Source organism: Mugil cephalus, chromosome 8, assembly GCF_022458985.1.
Source record: "Mugil cephalus isolate CIBA_MC_2020 chromosome 8, CIBA_Mcephalus_1.1, whole genome shotgun sequence".
In the NCBI taxonomy this organism is placed as follows: Eukaryota; Metazoa; Chordata; class Actinopteri; order Mugiliformes; family Mugilidae; genus Mugil; species Mugil cephalus.
This window is the reverse complement of record NC_061777.1, coordinates 16,813,892-16,827,769: the sequence shown is the minus strand read 5'-3', so window position 1 is coordinate 16,827,769 and position 13,878 is coordinate 16,813,892. Positions and strand designations below refer to the sequence as shown.

Below are 13,878 nucleotides of genomic sequence, written 5' to 3'. Positions count from 1 at the left end.
TTACTTATAATTTAATTGGTTTAATATTCATTCTGCCTCTTGTGTATTCTTTGAAGGTAGGGCTGATAAATTTCACCGTACCAGAGAAGAACCTGCCCTCAATTGGTCAGCCGGACAAGGCTGTAGTCACCATAGGAGTGAATGGAGATGCATTTGGCGTATTTCTGATCTACAGCCTCAGTCCGAACGCCACTAACGAAGGGCTCTATCTAGAGGTTCGTGAAGATTCTACTATTGTGGTGCCTCTGATTATTGAGAGGAGAGGAGGGAATCTGGGCACTGTCACTGTAGAGTGGAGATATGTTGGAGGAAAGGCAACACCAAATACTGACTTCACTGGTATCGGAGGAACTCTAGTCTTTGATGGTATGTGAATTACTGATTAATTAGTAATGGTTTGAATAGTTGGCTTTATCTGGGTCAGCTTCATGTCTCGTGCTGTGCTTTTTCCTTACAGGTGAGCTGAGAAAGACAATACAGGTAGTAATCAGAGATGATGATGAACCAGAGGACAACGAGAGCCTCATGATCGGTCTCGTCAATACGGAGGGAGGAAGTCGAATCCAGCCCCACTCGGACACTGTAACTATAGTGATACTGGCTAATGATAATGTGGCGGGGATTGTTGGCTTCCATCCAGACTCACGTTCTGTCATCGCCAGAGAAGGTGGGTATTTGATGAAAAAATACAGATCTCAGCTTGCCTGGATGTCAGATTAGAAAAGTTACTCTCGTCATTTCAAATGGTCTGTATCATATGTCATGTTACAGGTGAGGGGCTATCGTTGTTAGTGATGAGAACAGCTCCAGGTCTGGGTAATGTCACCGTGGAGTGGACTATACAAGGGCCTCTCGTACACCGGACCTTCACCCAAACCTCGGGGACACTTTTCTTTACTGAGGTACACAATAGATCACTTTAAAGCTTATTGTAGTGTCACATATACCATGTTTGTTAGACAGTATAACTGCATGCTTTGGGACAACTCACCATTTTGTTCTTTCAACTAAATATGTGTGTGTCTCTTATATTTTTTGTGTGTTACAGGGAGAACTAAACAAAACCATAATCATAGAGCTTCTTGATGATGCCACACCAGAAGACCAAGATGTATATAAAGTTTCACTGTCCAACATTAAAACCTTCGGTAATAACCTGCATCTTTTTGATTAGCAACTGTGCAAGAAGCCTCTGTGAAACCTTCTGAAAGACAAAACAAAGTAACATTACTGCTCTTTTGCACAGGTGTTGTGGTGACAGGCCACGCAACCTTAGATGTTCAAGGAAGAGAGGCGGTGCTGACTGTGGACACCAGTGATCAGCCCTATGGGTTGCTGTCTATAGCCCCATCTTCTCTAAGGGTGACCACAGAGGAGAGGGACCAAACTATAAATATCTACGTCAATAGAGAGTTTGGATCATCAGGTCAGTTGACAAGAACACAAAAAAATGTGCAAATAAAAGTAATTCATTCCATTGCAAACACATCTTTAAGTTTGTAACTGATATGAAATCTACATTTTTGCGTACAGGAGTTCTGAACATCTCCTATGAGGTTACAAGAGGATCTTTACAAAACCTGTCTGTGGTAGAAGGGGCTCTGGCTGACCCCGGAAAAGACTTCCTCGCTCTTACTGGTTCTGTAATCATTCAGGATGGACAAACATCTGTCGCTATCCCTGTCACTATACTGGAGGTAAAAACAACATATGTTTCTTGATATCCAGATTATATGGTAACCAATCATTGTGGCACGATGTTCCATATCCAAGGTGTGTCTTCTGCATTTTTCTGATACAGGTTTGTTTAAATGTGGGATTTAAACTTGATTGTTTTATTAGGACGACATTCCAGAGTTGCAGGAGTTCTTCCTGGTCAACATAACATCAGCTGTACTCATCACAACCCTCGCCACTGTTCCCCAACTAGGTACAGAGAAATTTTACTACAAACCTTGGACCATCGATTAAAGTTTTGCCATTAACATCAAATTACTTGAAAAATTCTGTGTAATTTCTATCATTTTACTATTTGCTTTTTCTGCACTGTGCCCTTTTCTGGTTTTTGTAACTTCATGAAATCACTTTACCTGTTTTCTTTTCGTAATTTCTCACCATTTGCCCTTTTTGATGGGTAGAGGTTGTGTATTGCACTTTACCAGGTAAAATACACGTTCACATGCTCGCAGGCTTTGCCTAAAATGTCATGTAGCTTGATGTACAATATTCCTGCATGGTACATTAGACGACAGCATTGTAGCTGATCGTCAAAATGTACCATGGAAGAGCTTGGCAGTTATTGCTACTGTTTTCACATCATCCAAACCGCAGTCCAATTTATGAATGAGTAACTTTAGAAAGTGATGAGTTGACAGAATACTACAGGCAGAGCAGCACTTGGAGGTTCCCAGAATACTGTCAGCCCTCTGCTTGGAGATACACAGTAAACACACGCCCGCTCTTTTGGCAGCAATCATTATGTGGCTTGGATGGTGAGATTGATGCTTTCCATGATTGAGGAAGCCTAGGGATTCGGTGGGAGCCGAGTAGCACTGTGTGGCGAGGAGCGAGAGAGCCAAACTAAACCCGTAGCTGGCCTCCCAGTGTCTTGGCCACGGAGTCAATGGGAGAAGACTATTCAGGGGGTCATAAATCAGTCCACCCAAAAGACTTGCTGCTCAGCTTCCCAAGCCACTTACAGCAGACGCTTCTTAGCTCTAATCCTTCGCTTAAATGTGGCATGACGGGAGTTAGCTCCTCTACAGTTTCCCCTTGCTAAACTTGTTCTCGGTGCTTAAACTGTAGCTTGATGTAATTACTGCTACTTATCATAGATGTCATGAACAACTGACAACATACATCTGGTCATACATTTCATATTTTCATGTGCTTTCTCTCTCAGACACCCAGGGTTTGGTGGCAGAAGTGATCATTGCCGCTAATGATGGAATCCGAGGGATCATTGAATGGACCAATACCATGTAAGAAAACAATAAACATGAAAAAAATTTTTAACCTTAATTTGAATAAGATTTCTCAAAAAATAAATATCTGGTCATGTTTTCAGGTTTGAAGTGAATGAAACAATAGGGACTCTGACTCTAGTAGCCTACAGGAACAGGGGGACATATGGAAATGTCTCTGTTGTCTTCTTTGCTCAAAACCTGGAAGCTCAACAGGAACTAGACTACAATACCAGTGAAACGGCAAGTAATGACACACAAGATTTAGACAAAGTCGACAGATTCGAGATGTTTGCGCCTTGTATCAAAAGCACCCTTCAGCTCTGACCTAATCCCTTCTCCCATGTCTTTGAATGAGTCCTTACAGACATAGTAGTAGCATGATATCTTGCAACTTGAAATTATTCTGTCCACCCAGGTGCTCCATTTTGTTGATGGCGAAAGGCACAAGTTTGTAGAGGTGCAGATCATTGATGACACCATCCCAGAGGGAGCAGAGAGATTCCAGCTCATCCTGTCCGAGCCTTCCCCTGGCCTGGAGCTGGGCACCAATACCACCGGTAAACAGATGGAACAGTGGAACAGATTACCATGCCATAGTAGTTTTTACTCACTGGCTGATTCAAATGTTAAATTATAGTATAATGGTTTAACTGCTTCTTTCCTGTTCTTGTAGCTACTGTGAATATCCTGGCCAGTGATGATGGACATGGTGTGATTTCCTTCAACACCAGTGAACATTTTCTCTTGAGAGAGCCTACCTCTGTGTCAGGGCTGAGTGAGAGTGTGGCTAACCTCTACGTGGTCCGGAACCCAGAGGAAGGCACTTTTGGCACCGTGTCGGTTCAGTTTACTATCACTGATGGCAACGGCACGCTAGCAGAGGGTGATCTCATGCCACCACAAGGGTTTGTGGTACTGGAGGATGGGGTCAGATTTAAGGTGAGGGAGAGTAGATTATATGAGCTAACAGGATTTAAGCAAAGGCTTCAGGAAACATTATACATATGTATTGTATTTCCGCTTTTTAAACATGCTTTCACTTCAAAAGCATTTTCTTATTCGTCAGAAGTTCTTTAGCATCACCTGTTTGTTTTGTTTCAGATGCTGGAGATCAGGGCTCTGCTCGATGCTGAAGCGGAAGTTAATGAAACTTTCACAGTGGTGCTGTCCAACCCAACAGGGGGTGCACGGCTGGGCGACCAACTCCAAATGCTCATCACCGTCCTAGAGAATTCAGCTCCTTCTGGCTTGTTCCGAATTGGACCTACTCTCAACAGGTGTCAATACAGTAGCATCAGGATCTGAAACTTTCAATTACACAAATGCTACTGTATGTATTGCCATATGCTAAGTAGACTCGCATCCAACAAAATTGTGTGTTTTGTGCACAGAACTAGCACCGAGGTGGTTGCAGATGAAGGTGGCAGTGCAGTCTTCCTCACCGTGTCTCGCAGTAATGGCCTGGAATCCGCTGTTAGTGTGGAATGGGAGATGCAGTCGGACACAGCAGTTGCCTCCAGTGAGACCAGTTAATGTTTTAATTCAGACCAAACCTTCTGAATACTTTTTCCTTTAATCCCATGTCTTTTCAAGTACAGTTTAATTTATGATTCTTTTGTCTTCTAGAGGGTCACCTCTCAGTCATGGGTGTATACCAGAGCTTTGAGGACAGCCCCACCTCAGCCTGGTGCACCCTTCCAGAGGGTCCTTCCTTTCTGGCTATGAGGCTGGACAAAAGGCCCATTGTTGGATCTTCCCACACCTTGGCAACTCTGTATCGGTGGCAGGGTGTTTTTTTGCCAGTAGAGGTAGGCGACAACAGTAACAGCAACAGCATTGTACCTCAATGAGCACATGATGTCCACAATGTTCAGAGTAAAATCCAACATAAAACTCTCTTTGTCATTTGGTTGTTACAGTCTGTGAGGGTTCAGGAACCAGGCTCATGCGTTGGCTTTGCAGTGAATGGTTCCACCTATATCGGCATTACACATGGTGGGCCCCCTTTCTACCCTGCTGCCAACCTCAGCATCTTCAAATTGCAAAGGGACCTCAATGTCACACTAGTAAGTATAAACTCAATAAAAAGGGTTTTGTTCATTAATTTCGAATCGTATACTTGCACTATGTTTAAATGATTTAATCCAATATCATTTCCTCAGGAACAAGTCTTAGGTGTTGAAGCTCTGGATGTGAAACACTTCTCTGCTGATGGTAGAGATTATCTAATAGCATCAAGCCAGGTGACGCTGACTGTTAGACCTATTTGCATGCAGTTTTATCAAAACCATGAAAAAAGACAAATACAGACACAAACTGAGCCATTTATGACTGAGCTCTTGTTGTTTTACTACAGATCTTTGTCTCGACTGGAAGCACCTTCTCGCTCCTCCAGACTCTTGACTTCGAACAGAACATCCTCAGCGTGAGTCCATTCACTCGTGCAGACGTTCCCTACCTGGCGGTGTGTGTAGACAGGGAGACGGAGAGCTGCTTCCTGCTCCAGTGGACCAGTGGAAGATTTCAGAATACACAGCCTCTCCCACTCACCGGCAGAGCCAGTCAGGTGGAGACAATGAACACAAGAGCGGAGGACGTTCTCCTGTTGGTGGCTGTTGAAGGTGACCTGCCTTGTTTTGAAGTCACATAAGACTTTGTCATGAATACTTACCAAAGTAAATTACTACCCAATCCTTCAGGTCTGAAAATAAGTCAACTTTCACACAATATCGGCTGGCTTGTTTAGATGATGGTTGTGTTTATGCAATAGTGAAATCCTACTTTCTATGCCTGTATTCTCTGTGTACTTTCTGGTGGTTACATGTTGGTTAGAATAGTACAAACATGTCGGTGATGTTTTAGAGAGCCAATAGATTCCTATTGCAGACAAAGCCTTGTTCTGATGTTTCAGCTAAGATAGCAGAATTTACAACGCAAGCCAGGTCATGTATTTATACTACACTTTTTATATTTTGATGAGACGTAATCCCTCTGAGTCTGCAAAAGGGTCAGTTTGTTTTGGTTCAGACCTGTTGTGGGTTTATGGGAAAGGCCTCAGTGTGGAGCAGAGCAGAGCCACAAAGGCACCCGGAGGTTGTAATTTGTCAGTCTTGGGTGTGTCAGTCAGGCGAACGTTTACTTTACATAAACATGCTATTCTAGCGTCAAAGGACTTAAGCTTGTGTGTGTGTCTGTGTATTTTGTGTGTGTGTGCCTGTGTTTTTTCCAGGTCTCTCTCCGTCCTGTGAGGTGTTAGAGTGGAGTTCAGATCAGGCTTCACCACAGCTCCATCAGTCCATTCCTCATCCAGGCCTCACCTCCATTCACGCCTTCACTGCTCCTTCTGGGATCTGTAAGCACAAACGATGAACTCCCTGTTTTCCTCTTTGTGTGTTTGTTGCTTTATTATATTCACCATGAAATAAAATAATGGACACTTGCCAAGTAGCTTTGGCTTCTATAAGCTTGCGCTGGGTCATGTTTCCATGCAATTCTACTGGAATTATAGATGAGACTTGACACATCAATGCAGTATCCAGTCTTTTGTGTCAAATTTAAACTCCCTCTAAATAAATATTTTTCTTCCTCATAGCTTATGTCCTGCTTGCTGGAATAAATGGTTCATCGCTCTACTCCTGGAGGTCCGATGTCAACCTGTTCACCATGATCCTGAGGGCCCCTCCAACCATCAGCTTCCTCTCTTTCATTGTCCCATCCCTCAACACCACAAAGATCCTCTTGGCCTCTGCTGAGGACAACAGCTCCACTGTTTATGAATTCACTTCGGTCTCCAATCAGTCGGATTTCATACCCAGGTATACAAAGAATTTTTGTAAGTCAAAGATGGGAAACCACAGTAAAAGACACAAATGAAAACATGTGTTGTGTTTTCTTTACTTCCTCGCATTCAGTTCTGGGGAGCTGCATTTCGCACCAGGGGACAGTGAGCTGGAGATAGCGGTGAACATCATAGATGATGATGCCCCTGAGGTTCAAGAGAACTTCCAGGTCAGACTGAAGAATCCAAAGGGTGGGGCTGAGATTGGATTTGGTGGTCAGGTGACAGTAATTATCCCCACCAATGATGATGCCTATGGAGTAATTGGCTTTGCGCAGGTAAGAAGATTGTGATATTAGACAAATTGTGTCTTCGTCCAACCTGCTAAATACTCCTCATGTTGTGACTTTAATCTGGCATGATTTCTGCAGCATTCTCTCTACATGGAGGTGGAGGAGTTGGAGCAAAGTAATCAAATTTCTCTCAGTGTAGAGAGGAGAAGAGGGAGTTTTGGCAGGTTGACTGTTCACTGGGCAGCCAATGGCAGCTTGACAGATATTTACCCTACTTCAGGAGTGGTGAGTAACCCCTATCTTCCTATCGTGCATGTCTGGCAATGAAAAATTATCATCACAAAATAGTGATTGGATCATTGTAAAAATGTTACTTTCCGTCGCAGGTAACGTTTTCGGAAGGTCAAACTGTAGCCATCATCTCACTGGCTGTAATAGCAGATGGTATCCCAGAGCTAAGAGAGAGTGTCACGATCACCCTCCGGGACGTCACCACTGTGGGACTTCAAGACCTTCGACAGGCTGCTGTCATTGACAAGCATTCGGCGCAAGCTCTGCTCACCATCTTGCCCAACGGTTCCCCTTATGGGGTGATTGGATGGCATCTGGACTCCCAGTTTACACTAACACAAGAACCACAGAGTAAGAACATCTGTGGAGAAAAAAAAATGAATGAATGACTGATGCTCGGTCAGTAAATGTGGGTTTTTGCTGGATCGCAGTACAAAGGGGTCTAATGTGCTGCAGTTAGTTTAAGTTACGTTTATGCCAGCCTATTCAAATACCTTCCTCAGTTAAGCTTTTCACTTTGTTCCAAGAACAGCCGCTGCAAGTTTAGCTGATGCTGAATTTCTGTCTGTTTTGAAAAATCACAAAGTCCTTTTCTTGTTGTGGTCTCTTAAGAAGACTTTACTGTAATCACACTTTGAGATTTACTGTAAATGCGATCTGCTGTGATTTCCAGGATGTGAAGTAATTGAGGATTTGTCTTAATCTGTGTACTGGAAACTAGCCAAGTTACAGAGTTTGAGCAGAAGTGTAACATACCCAGAATTATTCTTGTGACTTGACTTACCTTCATGGATTTTTTATTATGTTATTACTCAGGTCTACTAAATATATAGATATACAGTATGTAGTCGGGACATGTAGTTTATCTGCTGTGATTTAACCTGGTCTTATTTCTTCCAACCTGCAGGGACTCCAGTCAATGTGACTCTCTCCATAGTGAGGGAGCAGGGCTCCGCAGGTGAGGTGGCGGTCCATTACCAGACCAGGCCAGCCCTGTATGAGCCCCCATCAAACCAAGCCACCGCAGGAAATGACTACATTCCTAAAGACGACACCGTCATTATGATAAATGGTGCTACTGTTGCCCTCGTCACTGTCACAATCCTACCGGTACGCATGGGCCACTTGGTAGTAGAGAACTTTATAAAATTTTTATAAAAATTAAAGTCATAAATAACCATTCAGACTGGTTATGCAGACTGAATCCTGTTAAACTTTTTTTTTTTTTGATTGTACTATATAGATTTGAGATTGTTTACATTCAACTACGTCCGTTTTGATTTATGAAAGATTATGATTTAGATCATAGGTCATTATTTAATCTTCAATTAATTTTTTCTAAGGATGACATCCCAGAGCTGGCTGAGAGTTTCCTTGTGAACATCACTGGCGTGGAGCTTGTTAGAGGTTCGGTCGGAGCAGGACAACCCAGTGTGAAGAGGCCTGGGATGGAAGTAGCGGAGGTAACCATCCAGGAGAACGATGATCCCCGAGGCGTTCTGCAGTTCAATGTTTCTGAGGTGAGCTCCTTGCAAAAGGGTGATTATAGAAATTAAATGATTGAAGTTATTTGGATGTCTGTTGTTTGGAACCTAGAGGTACAAAGACACAAGGATGTGAACAACATTGTCAAAGTATTGACATTTAATTCCATAATAATACATTTTAATATTTTGTTTAGGATATCCCTGGAAGTGTCCTGGCCTACGAGATACCACCACCAGACAACGTCTTGCATCTTTCAGTGGTGCGACTTGCTGGTACAACTGGGAGGCTGGTCGTCTACTGGGAAGCTCTGCCAGTCACTGCTGATCTTAATGACTTCAGTCCCATATCTGGAAACGTGACCTTTCAAGATGGGCAGGTAAACTGATGTCCTGATTGTCCTTAGCTTACAATTAAGTTAGTCTTATACATTATATCATAACGAGCCACAGTGTGAGGCTGAAGTTTCCAAGATGTTAACTTGCGTCACCTCAAACTAATTGTAGAGAGAAGCCACAATTGCCATCACCATCTTAGATGATGAACAAGTGGAGACTTTGGAGACATTCGAAGTGAACTTGCTTCGTGTGATTGGTGGTGCTCGACTTGGACGAGTGACCTCTGTGACCGTCAGTATTCCATCCAACGATTCACCTCTTGGACGATTTGGATTTCAGGAACTGGAGGTGAATCTAAAATTACTTTATTTTCATCAGAATCCAGTTCGTCATTTGTGCTCAACCACCACTTAGTCGAAAATAATTATTATTTTTATTTCCTTCTAAGGTTACTGTCAGTGAACCAGAGTTTGATGACGACCCTGCTGCTGTGGCAACACTAGCAGTGCTGCGTAGTGCAGGAGGTGAGGGTGCAGTGACACTGATGTGGCAACTGGAAGACCGAGCTGCAGATGACCTTTCACCTTTAAATGGAACCCTTGTCTTCTCTGAGGTACAATAGAATCACTCACTCATCCAGCATGTAACGATTTCAGAGTGGAGTTGGGGTTGGCTACAGTGATCAGGCTCTCATTGACGAAACGGACTAACCCACTTATGGAGTCACTCTTGGCAATGGTTACTGTTGCAATATGTTGGGAGCCTAGACTGGCAAAAGAAAAAAAAAAGCTGCCACCGAAAAAAAGGTCACACACTCTAATATTTCATTTCAGACCACCTTAAGCTTTGATTACAGCACACATTCGCTGTTGCATTGTTTCGATAAGAAGATTTATTTTAAAAGATTTATTTCCATTCAGTGTTGCACCATTCATTTTTCACCAAGATCTTATATTGGTGACGGGAATCCCAAAGATTTTCAATCGGTCTGGACTCTGTGGTGGACAGTCCATGTGTGAAAATTATGTCTCATGTTTCCTGAACCTGAACCACTGTCACCCTGGAATATGCTTGTGCCATCAGGCAAGAAAAAAATCAGTTGATGGAATAACCTGGTCATTCAGTATATTCAGGTAGTCAGCTGACCTCATTCTTTGGGCGTAATGTTGCTGAACCAAGACCTGAGCAACTGCAGCAAACACAGATCATAGCACTGCCCCAAAAGGGTTGTACAGTAGACACTAGGCATGATGGGTGCATCACTTCATCTGCTTCTCTTCTTACCCTGATGCCCCATCACTCTGGAACAGAGTAAATCTGGACTCATCAGACCACATGACCTTCTTCGATTGCTTGGGTCCAATCTGACTAGCAAATTGAAGCCTTTTTTTTTTAGCAGTACAGCCTCACCAATCTCTTGAATTACGTGTGGAAATGCTCTTACTTTCACCATTAAACATAGCCCTCAGTTCTACTGTTGTTTTTCTTCGATTTGATTTCACCAAACGTTTAAGTGAACGCCTATCACGATCAATCAGAATTTTTTTCCGACCACATTTCTTCCTCGAAACTGATGGTTCCCCACTATCCTTCCAATTTTTAGCATTGCGCTGGACAGTTCTTAACCCAATTTTTTGTAGTTTCTGCAATCTCCCTAGATGTTTGCTCTGCTTGATGCATGCCAGTGATTTGACAGTTCTCAAACAGACTAACATCTTTTCCATGAACACAGGATATGTCTTTCGACATGGTTGTTTAAGAAATGAGAATTGCTTAGTTAAATCCAGGTGGCCCGGCAGTGTATAATGTTGTTTCATCTTACTCCCATCTTTTATTTGTACTTTCCAGCACTCACTTCATGAAGTCATCTGCTTTTCTCATACTTTGCAGACTGAGTCGTTCAAGTCATTTGTGATAAGAGCCCTTGCTGACACTGTCCTGGAAGAAGATGAACATTTTACCATCCAGTTGCTTCCTGCTGGGAGTGGTGCCGTCATTGACCCTTTGCATGGTGAGCGTTGATGTTTAAAAAGGGCATCACTTGGTTGAAAAATATCTTCAGAATTGTTTTTCTAGCCTCTTTTTCTTCCTTGGTCGCTTGCAGACATGGTCACCATCACTGTTAGGGCAGACAAAGCTGCCCTGGGGATTATTGGAATAGCAGAGTCATCAAAGAACCTCCTCGTTGGAGAACCTCAGGGAAATTACAATGGGAGTGTTGTGGTCAGGTAACAAAAAAATCATACTGTATGAAAAACAATATTTACTTGCTTTGAATTAGTATTCAGAATGTAATGCGAGAATTGCATGTGTTTGTGCGCGTCTTCTCAGCCTTGTGCGAGGGCCAGGGGTGTTTGGAGAGGTTCAGGTGTACTGGAACATCACTCCAGCTGTGGTTTCTGAGTTTGAAGCAGTCTCTGGCGTCGTTACTATGAGAGACGGACAGTCTGCCGCTGCCATTACCCTGAAGGTACTGTGAAATGTAAAAGTCACGATATTGACTGAATCTGCGTGCTGCAGCGCAAAATGTATCACATTTCTTCTGTTCATGTATGACCTCCTTCTTTATATCTGTTATGATGTTAGGTCCTGGATGATGATCTTCCTGAAGAGCGCCACGAGTACCAGCTTACACTGACCTCTGCAACCTCAGGCCTGGAAATAAATCCCATAGCCAGGCATGCCAGGATTATTATGGCAGCTAGTGACAACCCTTATGGCATTTTCTCTTTCACTCAGCTCCAGCTCAATGCAACAGAGGAGGAAGGCATGGTGAGGTCATAATAGGAGACTGATGTACATCCTGTTTTATGAGGGAGTAGGCATATTAACACTGACTTATCCTTCCTCAGGTAAATGTGACAGTTACCCGCTCATTTGGTAGTCTGGGCAGGGTGTGGGTGACCTATGAGACATCGGGTAGCACAGCGGTCAGTGGTTTGGATTTCGCTCCAGCATCAGGACGACTGCTTTTCACCCCAGCCCAGACCTCGCACCAAATAACACTGCATATTCAAGATGACAGTCTTCCAGAAGGGCCTGAGGTCTTTTTCCTCAGGATCACTGAAGTGGAGCTCATCAATGTCAGGTAAGGAAGAAAAAACTATTAGTCTTGTATTCAGTTTCTTGACAGTGACTCTTCATTGTGTGTCTCCCTCTTGTGGTCAGTGCTGTGGACTACACAGTGAGGGAGTCGGGGTTACAACTGGACCAGCCTCCAGCTATAGGCAACATCTCTTCTCTCACTGTGGTCATACTAAAGAATGATAATGCCGAGGGTATCCTGGAGTTTAGACAGGACTATGTGAACATTACAGGTAAGAGTCGAAACAAAAATGTAATCAGTGAGTCAAATACGCAGGCAGAATTCAGTGCAAGTTGCTGTGACTATTTCCTATTATTATTATTATTTACTATTTCACGCAAATATGGTTTTAAAAGATTATTTACAACATGTGGATTTAAGTTTTTCTTTTGGCTTTCTTTCTCGCAGTTGAGGAGAACGTGGGCAACGTGTTGATCCCCGTGGTGAGGAAATTGGGCTCGTATGGACTGGTCTCCGCTCACTTCATTTCTAGAGGCTTGAGTGCAACCCCCTATCTCGACTACATCCTAAATAATGGCTCAGTGACTTTTGTTCAGGGCCAAAACACCAGCTTCATCAATGTCACTATTATAGATGACCTGGACAGGTAAGAGGAGAAATTAAAAATACAAAACAAACATGAGTTTGAGGCAATTATCAGAGTAGACATTATTTCATTTCAACTGAAACGTCTCTCCCCCAGTGAATCAGCAGAGGTGTTTGAAGTTCTGCTGGTTGCAGCGACAGGGGGAGCTGCTCTAGGCTCCCAACATATTGCAACTGTAACCATCGCCAAAAGTGACTCCATAAGTGGGTTGGTCCGTTTCCTCAATGAGAGCCTGATCACTGTAGCCAACCCCAACTCCACTCTGAAACTCAGTCTTGTTTTGGAGAGAGCAGGAGGCCTTGTGGGCAATGCAACGGTAAGGGGAATGAGAAAGTTGTCTCACTATCAGATCCCAGTATTTCTTGATAACATTATAGCATTCAGACTTTTTTTCTGTTCTGACAGGTTGCTTGGGTCATCCTTGGCCCAAACAGTGGAGAAATCCTTCCACTGCTCAATGCTGACATCGGAGGGCCTGTAAATGGGTCCTTCTTCTTCAGGGATGGAGAGGAAGGTACGCGCACCATAGAGCTGCGAGTTCTCCCCCACGGTGTAGTGGAGGTGGAAGAAACATTTGTCATACAGCTCAGCATTCTGTCTGGAGAGATGGATGTTGATCCTCAGGCTGGGTCCATAACACTGAAGGTAATTCATTGTATCATGCCTGCAAGGTGGAGCTTACTACCATGAATCCTTTATGATTGTGGGGCAATTACACCTCCAAGCCACTTTTCTTTCCCTCATTCCTGATCCTACTAATGTGTTTGCATTTCTCAGATTGAGAAGTTTGGTGACCCGAATGGCATAGTGCAGTTTACCGAGGATGCTCTTCAAGAGCATGTCTACAATGAGCCTACAGAAGCAGAGGGGCCATACAACATTTCCTTGCTGATTACGCGCAGAGAGGGTGTCATGGGCAACATCACGGTAAGATTATCTCATAAATATACTGTACATTTATTCTTTTTTAATCTGACAATATTGGTCCTTAAACTTAAACATTCAAATTAGTTTTAGGCATAGTTAAATTGTAAA

At 43.3% G+C, this 13,878-nt stretch overlaps 1 protein-coding gene across 1 annotated transcript in view; it reads left to right on the top strand.

The window, feature by feature from the left end:
* The window catches only part of adgrv1 (adhesion G protein-coupled receptor V1), a 92,815-nt gene that overhangs the window by 33,536 nt on the left and 45,401 nt on the right, over nt 1-13,878 (top strand). Inside the window, exons 36-72 of the mRNA XM_047591129.1 lie at nt 57-366; nt 458-667; nt 772-902; nt 1,049-1,148; nt 1,247-1,426; nt 1,534-1,697; nt 1,843-1,930; nt 2,903-2,981; nt 3,068-3,206; nt 3,382-3,523; nt 3,640-3,905; nt 4,068-4,243; nt 4,358-4,485; nt 4,593-4,774; nt 4,886-5,032; nt 5,129-5,209; nt 5,323-5,587; nt 6,196-6,318; nt 6,559-6,781; nt 6,878-7,082; nt 7,176-7,322; nt 7,424-7,679; nt 8,236-8,438; nt 8,672-8,848; nt 9,010-9,192; nt 9,320-9,499; nt 9,600-9,764; nt 11,042-11,162; nt 11,256-11,379; nt 11,483-11,621; nt 11,738-11,923; nt 12,004-12,239; nt 12,320-12,468; nt 12,645-12,843; nt 12,940-13,159; nt 13,249-13,488; nt 13,621-13,770. Coding sequence (XP_047447085.1) covers nt 57-366; nt 458-667; nt 772-902; nt 1,049-1,148; nt 1,247-1,426; nt 1,534-1,697; nt 1,843-1,930; nt 2,903-2,981; nt 3,068-3,206; nt 3,382-3,523; nt 3,640-3,905; nt 4,068-4,243; nt 4,358-4,485; nt 4,593-4,774; nt 4,886-5,032; nt 5,129-5,209; nt 5,323-5,587; nt 6,196-6,318; nt 6,559-6,781; nt 6,878-7,082; nt 7,176-7,322; nt 7,424-7,679; nt 8,236-8,438; nt 8,672-8,848; nt 9,010-9,192; nt 9,320-9,499; nt 9,600-9,764; nt 11,042-11,162; nt 11,256-11,379; nt 11,483-11,621; nt 11,738-11,923; nt 12,004-12,239; nt 12,320-12,468; nt 12,645-12,843; nt 12,940-13,159; nt 13,249-13,488; nt 13,621-13,770 — 6,414 coding nt within the window. The remainder of the gene's footprint in view (nt 1-56; nt 367-457; nt 668-771; nt 903-1,048; nt 1,149-1,246; nt 1,427-1,533; nt 1,698-1,842; nt 1,931-2,902; nt 2,982-3,067; nt 3,207-3,381; nt 3,524-3,639; nt 3,906-4,067; nt 4,244-4,357; nt 4,486-4,592; nt 4,775-4,885; nt 5,033-5,128; nt 5,210-5,322; nt 5,588-6,195; nt 6,319-6,558; nt 6,782-6,877; nt 7,083-7,175; nt 7,323-7,423; nt 7,680-8,235; nt 8,439-8,671; nt 8,849-9,009; nt 9,193-9,319; nt 9,500-9,599; nt 9,765-11,041; nt 11,163-11,255; nt 11,380-11,482; nt 11,622-11,737; nt 11,924-12,003; nt 12,240-12,319; nt 12,469-12,644; nt 12,844-12,939; nt 13,160-13,248; nt 13,489-13,620; nt 13,771-13,878) is intronic.